Here is a 12,036-nt window from a genome sequence, read left to right on the forward strand (position 1 = left end):
CACACAGACACACACAAACACACACACACACACACACACACACACACAGGAATGAAATGGTTAAACTATTATATTAATACTCAATACGCATGCTAACACACAGACACACACATACATACATAGACATACATGCACACACATTTTGTTGCAGATATAGATATTTGAAATAAATGAATTTGTCACATGGTTTCACCAAGTTTCGTAAAGTTTTGAGTTTGCATTTAGGTTTTATAGGCTTTTGGGTATATTTGGCCACGCCCCTTTTCTAAATTGTTGCAGATATAGATATTTGAAATAAATGATAGATGACACAATACGTATTGCAAGTCTTCTCTTTTTAAGAATGTATATATGTCATTTTCAGGTTTCACTGTAATCATAATCTGGCATAATTGTAAAAACTGATATGTCTGTATGAACAAAATGGTAAACTTTGACTAAATGTGATTTTAAATGTTATAACAGTGACTAAATAATGGCTAAGCCTGAATACATCAAACCTATGAACAGTGCTGTTTTAGTGAGTTGAATGAGCCCATTAGTGGTCTACTGCTGCCATCTAGTGGTTATAATTGCAATTTCTAATTCAACACTGTGTTTTTAACCTTTATAACTATTATGGTGTTATTTTTTGCCCAATCTCTCTTAAATGTTGCATGCTTGTTTAGAATGAAATTATGCATCATTTTACACAGTTTTATGAATGATGATATGAAGATCTAGTGTTTGTGTAAATATATGAACATGTTCTACAATTTAAGGTCATTTTCTATAGAAATATTTTGTTTTTGAGGCCTTTTTAACTGTTATAGCGCCACCTATAGTCCGATCTCCATGAAACTTTGCATGCTTATTACGAGTCATCTGACACGTTTTCACCAAGTTTCGTAAAGTTTTGAGTTTTCGTTTAGGTTTTATAGGCTTTTGGGTGTATTTGGCCACGCCCCCTTTCTAAATTGTGCCGTTATAGCTAAAGCTGGGCTCATACTACAGAATTTTTGGCTGGATTTTGCTGTCGCGGACAGATTTCCACAGTCTGCGACAAATCTAGGACTAGTTTACAAAAGTAGGTTTTTTAAATAATCTCAAATACTTAAAGAACAGTTTGATTGACAGCAGTGATCCTAGAGGCAAAGTTGTTCAGAATGAGGAGATCTATCATATGATATGAAGATCTAGTATTTGTGTGTATATATGAACATGTTCTACAATTTGAGGTCATTTTCTATACAAATCTTGTGTTTTTGAGGTATTTTTAACTGTTATAGCGCCACTTTTGCAAAAGTAGGTTTTTAACATAATTGAGAATAATTAATTAACCATTTGGTTGACAGCAGTGGTTCTTGAGGCAAAGTTGCTCAGCATTAGGAGATCTATCAAATGATATGATAAGATTGAGTGTAGGTGTGAAAAATCTTGCAATATACAATCATTTATGCACTTGAAAAACGCAATTTTGCCCCCCAGTGGCTGATTTCTTTCAAAATTCTTACAGGCCTTTAGGGCCATGAGTCGAACATGCCCATCGAGTTTCTTTTCAGTCTACCTCCGTTAACCTTGTCTAATAGGTGCTTAAAATTCTTTGGCCAATGGCGGCCATGTTTTTTGATATACGCAAATGTCCTAATAGACACTTGTGCCACTTTGGACAAAGACACTGCATACCAATTTTCAAGTCGATCGGACCAACGGTTGTGTAGTTATAGCCGTTTTAATGTTTTTTTTCCATCTTATAGTGCCACCAAGTGGCAGAGCTGCACAACTTTTTTTTTTACCAAAGATTGAGCTCGTACACGTGTACCAAGTTTGGTGAAGATATCTCATTCTGTTCAAGAGTTATAGCTAAATTTAGCAATTGGCTAAAGTTAGCATTGAACGTTTTTGTGTACTGTTGCGCGTGAAAATCGAAATTTAAAATTTTTTTGATAATTACTGATAGTTACTGTCCAGAGAATATTTCTGCAGTGGTTCGGTTCCGATCAGGCAAAAAACCTAGGACTAGTTTGCAAAAGTAGGTTTTGAACATAACTCAATTTTGAGCAAACAAACGGACTTCGTAGAGAAAATCTCTCATTCGTGTTGACCCAAGGATTCCAAAAGTGTAAAATTATTGAGTCTACGACAAACGGTGTACGAGCTAGGGACAACAATGTCTGAAATTTTAGTTTTTTGCCCTGTAGCGCCCCCTTTTGACCGATTGAGGCAAGTCTTTGGATCTGAGTAGCGATCAAGACTACTACGATCTGACAGTTTCAGCTCTCTAGGCCTTACGGTTTGGGCTGCACGATCAGTTTTAGGGCAGATGAATAATAATAAAAAAATCCTAACAATTACAATAGGGTTTCAGCACTATACGTGCTTGAACCCCTAATAATAGTAATAATAATAATAATAATAATAATAATCATCATCCTTTCTGTAATTAAAGCCATTTTTAGCGAAGAGGCAAAAGCTATTTAGATTATTAATAACAGACTAATGACTAACACGTCTTGAAGTGTCTGAATGATACAAGTCATTAAAGTTCTAAAATTATACTTTTTTATCATACATAATTTGACAGTAATAATAAAAAAACACTTTCTCCGTAGACTATCCCATAACATTCACTAACATCACAAAATATTGAAAAATTACACCGAAAAGTTATGCACATCAAAGTCTAAAGTAACACAAAAAAAACTAACTATCACTAATATTTTTGCATAATGTAATTAGATTTAATTTGATCAGCATCTTCAACACTACCAGAAGAGAAAAGCAGTAAAAAATTTGCATGTCTTAGTTTATTTGGAATATGCTGATTACAGGGATACAAGAATATTAAATAGAAGTGGACTAGGTTCCCCTTCTATTTTTTCAGAATAAAGGTATAACCATATGAATCTTAATTGGAAAAAATATAATAATTTTAACATTCTCTGATTATGTCACCGCACATTTTGTCTAGTCATCACAGTACTAGTATATTACATTTTTAAACCAGTGCTGTTAAGCCATTTGGTGAATACTAACCAAACCACGCTTGTTGGTCTCCCTGCACCTCGATAGCCAGCCCAAAATCAGCCAGTTTCACTGCTGCGCCCTTCAGTTTGCTGGCCAAGAGAAGATTCTCTGGCTTTGGGTAACAGACAAAACAATAGCTTCAACATATATTGAGAAAATGTATACAAATTATATGTGTTATAGAGAACAAATGACATCACTCATCATCAATGAACTGATGTCTCATAGAAGACTTGGGTCAAAATGTACAGTTTTAAGAAAATGTACAAGAATACCATGTACTAGGAAAAGAAAGATAATGACTTTTCCCCTAGATTTCTAAAATGGATTTAAAATTATGATTTAAATAGACAAGCTCTGATAAAACATATTTTGAACCAAGTCTTCCGAAAACATCAGTACAGCCTCCAGGGTTATGCAGCACTTCATGAAGAGCTATGTGACCATACTTGAACAATGTTTTGACTGAGCAAAAACAGTTCATTTAAAACCCATTTAAAAATGAATAATCACACAAACTACAATGTTGTAACTGTGATGTAATTGTTAGAAACAATTGGTGTTGCATTAGAATTGTCTGGGGGGAAAAACAGACAGTTTGTGCTCAAGTGATTTTTTTCAATATTTCTCATAAATGTTATAATATGCATGTGAATGATATTTACATTTCTTTGCAAAAAGCATAATTTGTACATAAAATGTTATAGGTCACTAGCAATCTCTGCATAACCCATTAAGACTGGAGGAAATAATTATATAATATTCAACTCCGCACATGACAAATTATGTTTATGTTATTTTTGTTATAAATGTTGAAAGAAAGAAAGAAAGAAAGAAAGAAAGAAAGAGAATTAATGAACTACTTCAAACAAACAAAAAAAAAACTTCAGACAACCCCTTTCATATGAGCCTTGTAATACATTCATTAAATATGCAATTACTGACATAAATGTATTATTTATAGTAATTATATTTGCATTGTTTTTTAAAATTTTTTATTTAATATTTTTTATTAAGTTTAGACCTGAATATCCAATAATCAATACATTGATTAGGACTCGTATGTCAGGGGAGTCTAGAAAGAGAAGTCAAAACTTTACTAAAAAAACTAATTTTCTTGTGATTATTGTACAAACAGGACATTAGCAAAGGACACAAGGCTAATTTGTCAGGTGCAGTTAGTTGTTTCAACATTCACTTTATGCCTTGGGAAGATCAAGGTGCTAACATGCTAGTGCAATTGAAACAGTCGTGCAGTCATTGCTTTTCCGTACCTTACAAACAACCCTAACCCCAATCTTACCCTAAACCTACCACTTCTCAACAACATAAAACACTTAAAAGGCAATATCACAGACATGTATTACTTAAATATTTATTTACAGGTATTTATTAAAACTCTAATATGTTATTTCATCATGACGATATTTCCATGTCCATCACGTCTGTTTATGACACCAAAGGTTTCTTATTGAAAGCAATGGAGCACCCTGCACATCTGATGCTAAAGGGGTACCCTGAGCGTTAAAAAGTGATAGAGAGGGATCCTGACCAAATGTCAATATGTGACAAGTTGGGAGTGAGAATGAGTTGCCCTGACATTATGCTAGGGTATGGTGGCCTTGTAAATGATTGGCAGGGAGCTCCATGGCTAACCCACGCTGTAGCAGGTTTTGTTCTGGGTAAGAGATCTCTCAAACCAAAACTGGATCAGCTATACGCAAAGTGCCATATCTGACCAATAAAGTCAAGGTTTTCTTGCTCCACAATAAAGGTCACTTAACAGTAAAATAATTTAATTATAAATGTTATAATTATTTTAGGATTGACATATTAATTGTAAAATTATACCCTCAGTTCATTACACATGAGCAATTACAGTTTAAAAATTAATATTAAGCTTTTAGTTTAAGTGAATATAAATACAGATAATATGTAATAAAAATAAGCTATATAAAATAAGCTTTTGAGGACAACTCTTTTCTACTTACTGGGTTTAAATTCTTCATATTTTTTCTAACAATATCTTCACCTTTGGCACAAGAGAGAAGTGAATCATGCTGACGTTCTTGCAATACTTTCTTGCTGTTTCACGGCATGTGATTGTTTGCTACTGATTTAACCAGGAAAACATCCCACTGAGATACAACATATTTCATGCACACTCGCTCCATAGTTATTCATGAACTCAGGATCAAAGTTTACAGAGAAAGTTGAGGATCAGTGTCATGGTACAAACAAACATGGAATAGATTGATTTGGTTTTGCTAACTTGAAACCAATCCTACAACCTTAAATTTGTTCAGCTAACACACAAGCCCCTCGAGGGCAACCTTCCTGCGGACATCAGTTCCAACCCTGCTCCAACACACCTCGCTGTTTTTTTCAAGTAATCCTAAAGACTAGACTTGATTAGCTGGTTCAACTGTGTTTGATTAGGGTTGGAACTAAACTGTGCAGGATGGTAGGCCTTCAGAAGCACCCTGCTGATTCCGAGAGCCAATGCAGCTCCTTTACTACAATATATTTGTAATTGCATGTCGCTTCCACAAGCATCTTTATAAGTATGTGGAGATAGCCGGACAGGCAACACTTAGTTTTCATTTTGCACAAAGCCTTGCTGATGAGGTGTGCCATTGTCACCAATTTTGCAGACTTCAACAGCAAAATTATTCACGGGACCAATTGTGGGTGGCCAGAACGAATTTTAATTCTCAGTGTCTTGTCTTTCCAGTCTTAGCAAACTAGAAACTAGTCTTGACTTTGCAAACACCACAGCTAAGAAGTGCTGTTCTTTACAGAGACAGAAGCTACATGTATTATACTCAAGTTTCAGCATCAAATGCCCGAGGCAAGGGAGGAAACTTGAGGACTGCGGAAGCTAATTACAGAGGTGTCAAGATAAAATAAAGAATAGCCGGATGTTGTCCTTTGTTAGAGAAGTGCGCGTAAGAGAGATAATGACAAATTGAGTAGATTTAGAGAGCAGATCTATGATTCCCCTAAGGATAATTTGGTAGTGCATTATTGCAAGTGTTCTTTTGTTGCCCTACATATTAGCATAGTAAAACATTCCCCATTCCATAAGGTCTGCCCTACATAACTAATAATTTGTCCTCATAATTATACGATATTGCTTTTTGTAAATGACTGTTACACAATCTTTTTAGGGGCTCTATATAAACCATATATAACTTCAATAAAATTCAGTTACATGACTTTCTGAGAGCAAACCTCCAACAGCTCATTCTTTAAATTGTTGGACAAGTCATAACAAGGAAAGATATACCTCCTTTTTGCTAACAAGCTTTCAAGTGACATTCCTAAACAGCGAAGGAGAAACACTACATCCACAACTGTATGACGTTTGATTCAAATTTGTCCCTTGGCATGCCTGGTAAGGATTAAAAAAAACTCTGATTAACATGGAAGAGAATGTATCGCTTGTTGCTTTGTTGTTCCTATGCCAACAACACACTCATGTTGTTCCAAATAACTTGCCACAGCTATTAAATCTCATTTGTGCTTGTTCATATTCAAATATCTGTCTTGTAGCCAGCCTCTATGCGTCAATTTTGCCTATTTATAGAACATTTTAGACCTTGAGTCTGTGGTCAATGTACAGACTGTACATTCAAATGGTTTAGAATGGCATGAGGGTGAGTAAATGATATTTCAATTTTTGGGTGAACTCTTTCTTTAATAAGAACATATTATTTGAGGGTTGCTAGTAGGAGAGAAATGTAGGCCTATATGACTCTTGCCCTATGAGCTTTGATATTTCAAATTATATTACACAAAATATATTTTTAAATATACAGTATATATTACTTACTGTTTTGTATCTATTGTTTTTGTTTTGTTCTGTGTTCTTTTTTATGGTGCATGTCACTGTTCACCATGGTAACTCTATGGCAGCAGCCAATCACTGAGCAGAATTCAGGCTGATGCAAATTCAGGGAAAGATAATAAGAGGAGGGAAAACAATCTCCTGGTTGCACCTGGCTCATTTGATTGGCAAATTAGCACTGACAAGAGCTTGTGGTGGATTTGGTTTAAAGATGGACAGAAAACACCATTCCCACCTAAACCTGTGTAGGCTTCATTTTTTTTTTTTTTATACCACTGTTCACTTGATTCCCATCTCTAAGACAAACATAGACTTCATATGTTACTAAGCACTTGTATAATCATAAATTATTTGAATTGCAATATCATAAGCCATTCGTAGCCCTTAAAGGCCACACAAGATACTGGATCTGTATAAGAGGACAAAGAAGTAGGACTTGGTGTTTAAGACCCTCTTCGTCTCTACTCACCTTAAGGTCACGATGGACCACTCCCATCTGGTGGCAGTGGAGAACAGCCTCAAGGATCTGCTGAATGCAATGACTGCATGCAAACACCAGGGGGTGTGGGTTAGTGACAAGCACACACTCACTATCTGTGCACAGCATTGAGAGTAAGGGAGCATTGGCTTAGAGGTGATGAACATGACCCAAATGGTCTTCTCATTAATTAAAGTCTCAGTGTTGCATGATTATGAGTGACACTTTGAAGTAGGGCTGGGTGATATTTTCAAAAGTACATCAACTATTGAAAAAATACAGTGTACTGTAAAATCCTAGTAAAAATAATAAAGGTATTTATTTCTATGTATGGAATATTAATACAGTATTTCCCAACTTGGAGGCACACCAACAGACATTTTGGATGTCTCTCTTTTTTTGACCCGTCCATTTCAGGTCTTGGAGTCTCTACTAATAAGTTAACGAGTTCAATCAAGTGTGTTTGATTGGGTAGTGTGTGGTGGTGTGCTTCCAGGAACAGGGTTGGGAAACTGCATTACCAACAGTATTTATCTACGTACATCTTTTATTAAACATGGAAATGGTTTAATTCATTGAAGAGGACAGTTCAACAGAACTGATTCACTGACTCAAAACAACAATTGACCCTTTGCAAAGAGCTTGATTGACAGGAGATCTGACCAATCATAACACCAAATCTGCTATTTTGTCCGAAACACAAATCCGACAGGAGAGTCCAGTGCATCCAGGACGTATTCACAGGGCTTCACGTTTTCCACATTTTATGTTACAGCCTTATTCCAAAATGGATTAAATTCATAATTTTACCCAATTCTACAAACCATACCCTTTGGCAACAATTACAGCCTCAAGTCTTTTTGAGTTTGATGCTACAAGCTTGGCAAACCTATTTTTGGGCACTTTCTCCCATTCTTCTTTGCAGGACCTCTCAAGCTCCATCAGGTTGGACGGGGAGCGTCAGTGCACAGCCATTTTCAGATCTCTCCAGAGATTTTCAATCGGGTTTAAGTCTGGGCTCTGGCTGGGCCACTCAAGGACATTCACAGAGTTGTCCAGTAGCCACGCCTTTGTTATCTTGGCTGTGTGCTTAGGGTGGTTGTCCTTTTGGAAGATGAACCTTCACCTCAGTTCGAGGTCCAGAGCAGGTTCTCATCAAGGATGTCTCTGTACATTGCTGGATTCATCTTTCCCTCGATCCTGACAAGTCTCCCAGTTCCTGCCGCTGAAAAACATCCCCACAGCATGAGGCTGCCACCACCATGCTTCACTATAGGGATGGTATTGGCCAGGTGATGAGCGGTGCCTGGTTTCCTCCAGACATGATGCTTGGAATTGAGTTTAATCAGACCAGAGAATCTTGTTTCTCGCAGTCTTAAGAGTTATTTAGGTGCTTTGTTGCCAATTCCAAGTGGGTTTTCATGTGTCTTCACTAAGGAGAGTATTGAGTTTGGCCACACCGCCATAAAGACCGGATTGGTGGAGTGTTGCAGTGATGTTTGTCCTTCTGTGAGTTTCTCCCATCTGCATATATGATCATGGAGCTCAACTAGAGTGACCATCAGGTTCTTGGTCACCAGTCTAAACAAGGCCCTTCTCCATCAATTGCTCAGTTTGGCCAGGAGGCCAGCTCTAGGAAGAGTCCTAGTTGTTCCAAACTTCTTCCATTATGGATAATGGAGGCTACATGCTTTTGTGAACCTTCTATGCAGCAGATTTTATTTTTCTTCCCCAGATCTGTGCCTTGATGCAATCCTGTCTCTGAGCTCTACAGGCAGTTCTTTTGACCTTAGGGCTTGGTTTTTGCTCTAATCTGCACTGTTAACTATGGGACCTTATATAGACAGGTGTGTGCCTTTCCAAATCATGTCCAATCAACTGAATTTACCAAAGGTGGACTCCAATCAGGTTGTAGAAACATCTCAAGGATCAGTGGAAACAGGATGCACCTGAGCTAAATTTTGAGTGTCATGGCGACACTACAATTTGTAAAGATTTTAAACAATCTTCTTTCATGTTGTCATTATGGGATATTGTTTGTAGAATTTTGAGGAAAATAATGAATTTAATCCATTTTGGAATAAGGCTGTAACATAAAATGTGGAAAAAGTGAAGTGCTGTGAATATTTTCCGAATGCACTGTAGATTGACTTAAACTTGAAAAATAGTTTGTATTGAGTATGTCTTTCCGCGGATGAAATAAAATACTTTCTGATGTTAATTCATGTTTATTTTGTGCTTTAAGTAAATATGAAAAGATGATCGTTCACGTGCCGCTTGAACTGAGGCAATATAGTGATCTGTCACGACACATTAAAGAGCCACAAAACTGTATTTATTGTTTGAATTTCTAAAAAAAAAACAAAGCTACAATTTGAAAGCCGAGATCTTGTTTCATACCAGAAATTTACATTTTGCTTTGTCTTGTCTGTCGGCGTGTTGTCAGTTTCCTCTTTGCTCAGCTACATTTTTCACTGCGTGAGAACATGAGGTGTAGTGTGAGAGTGGCATGGTTTGTCAGACATAGCAACAGTAACTAAGAAGGGCAGTTTTAGGAAGGGTCAACTGGTTTGTAAATCAAAGGAGGGGATATTAGGGTATTAGCAGTATTTATTTGGTCATATTTAAATGGCCAGATAAAAGCCCATAAAGATCCAGTCATGCATTCCCTGCTTTGTTTAGACTTAAATGTTGATTCTTCTCTGTTCCTTTTTATGTTAATCCTTTGTAGTTTCACTTGTAGTTTGGTTCCCCTTTAGCGTCTCCCAAGGTATATATTTTCTATAATGTATATTTTATATATATATATATATATATTGCAAATTTTAACATTTATACAACTGGCAGATGTATTTATCCAAAGCAACTATCAGTGCATTTGAAATATAAATTTTGAACAGATCAATATGACTGTCAGGGTCATGTGATGTTTTTTTTTTCATTAGGCTTGTTCGAGATGAACTATACTAGCCTGCTACCGGCTGGCGAGATCTGCCAGTTGTAGGCGGGGGAGGAGTAAAGAGACGGTCGTCAGGTCAGATTCTTCGTGCTTTCTATAGTGTGCTAAACCATCGTCATTAATTTTCCAAATATAAGCAATAGGTTATCCAAAACATTTTTTCCAAACTTTTACTCAATAAGAATACAATAAGAATATGTATTTACTAGATAGCCTAATCATGATTTTTGTTAATGTTTTGTGTGTTTTGTTTGAATATCAGATATTCAATATCAAGATTAAATGTAAAGGTTAAATACAGGAACTTGTCTAAGGCTGGCTGCACACTAGACGATTTTCAAATCTTAACCGATTTTAAAACCATGGGAGACCACAGACATGAAGACAGTTTCAACCGATTTTTAGCCTTATAATCCTCTAAATGCACACACTAGATGATTCGACCAGACCGCGAGACCACACACTTGATGACTGTAGGAATGATTTCACAGTGACACGAGATCTCATGGAGAACCCCGCCCCCTGGATCTTTGTTCTGCAGTGAGGGACTACTGCGCAAACTAGATGATTCGAGCAGACCGCACACTTGTCGATTCTAAGAACGATTTCACAGTGACAGGTAATCTCACGGACACTCGCGAGATCAAACGTGACTAGAGAAGAAAAACAAATAGAATACAATCAACGTTGTCAGCTGGCTCTCCTGGCGCACGTTCTGTTTCACAGTGAAAAACAAAGTATAGAAAAGAATATGGGTGATGTATTCTGCTTTCATGGCATGTTTGTGGCTGCCAAGCTTCAGCTATAGAAGCACGCAACATCCGGTAGGTGACGCTTGCTCGCTGTCATTGGCTATCGCGGGTATCATGTCAGAGGCAGTCCGATCAAGAGTCCAGTAGCAAGTTTCGAGTTCGGGGAGGCTCCGTCTCAATCGGGAGCAGTTTAATAATCGTAATGACACCACACAATAGAGGATTTTTGGGGGGAAAAAAATCGCTTGCGACAAGCTGTGAATCAGGCCACACCCCCCGATCGTTCAGGGGTGCAAATCGGGCTTAAAATCGGCCTTAAAATCCTCTAGTGTGTGGCCAGCTTAAGAAAAAACACGCTACACACCTCGTCCTTGTCATCACAGAATCTGACCAATGACAATAAAGTGTGTTGTCTTCAAGGGTTTTGCAGCCATTTTGAGCAACTGCAGTGCCTGACCTAGGCGGCTGGTCTTGTTTTGCTCTTGCGGTACTTTGATGGCACGTGTGATTGTAAGGCAGCTGCAGCGCCAATCAAAGTCGGACAAATTTTCCAACCACAATGTATTGCTTTTGTCAGGCGGCAGCCGATCTTTGTGGTGCCACATGAAGTTGATCAAGCCTATTGTGTTCACTTTTCTTTTGACTCAGTTTTCCCATGTGTTTCATTGGTTCATTCACCTGTCCCTTGTTAATCAACTCATTAGTCCCCTCGTTTAGTTCTGGTATAAGTACTCCCTGTTTTGTTCAGTTCATTGTCCTGCCTCATCAGTGTATACAGTGCCTTACGAAAGTATTTTTTTTTTCACGTTTTGTTATATTGCTGCCTTATGCTAAACTGCTTTAAATTACTTTTTTTCCACATCAATCTATACTCCATACACCATAATGGTAAAGCAAAAAACTGGTTTTTAACATCTTCGCAAATTTATTAAAAATAAAAAACTTAAATGATTCCATTGCATAAGTATTCATACCCTTATCTGGGACAGTT

General features: G+C 37.1%; 1 protein-coding gene across 1 annotated transcript in view; it reads right to left on the reverse strand.

The window, feature by feature from the left end:
• Positions 1-12,036, reverse strand: part of LOC107730106 (calcium/calmodulin-dependent protein kinase type II delta 1 chain-like) — an 84,306-nt gene that overhangs the window by 32,791 nt on the left and 39,479 nt on the right. The window contains exons 6-7 of the mRNA XM_016540839.1: positions 7,326-7,398; positions 3,016-3,118 (exon numbers count right to left, since the gene is read on the reverse strand). Of these exons, the coding sequence (XP_016396325.1) occupies positions 3,016-3,118; positions 7,326-7,398 (176 nt within the window). The remainder of the gene's footprint in view (positions 1-3,015; positions 3,119-7,325; positions 7,399-12,036) is intronic.

This window comes from Sinocyclocheilus rhinocerous, unplaced genomic scaffold, assembly GCF_001515625.1.
Source record: "Sinocyclocheilus rhinocerous isolate Xijiao unplaced genomic scaffold, SAMN03320098_v1.1 scaffold36, whole genome shotgun sequence".
Lineage (NCBI taxonomy): Eukaryota > Metazoa > Chordata > Actinopteri > Cypriniformes > Cyprinidae > Sinocyclocheilus > Sinocyclocheilus rhinocerous.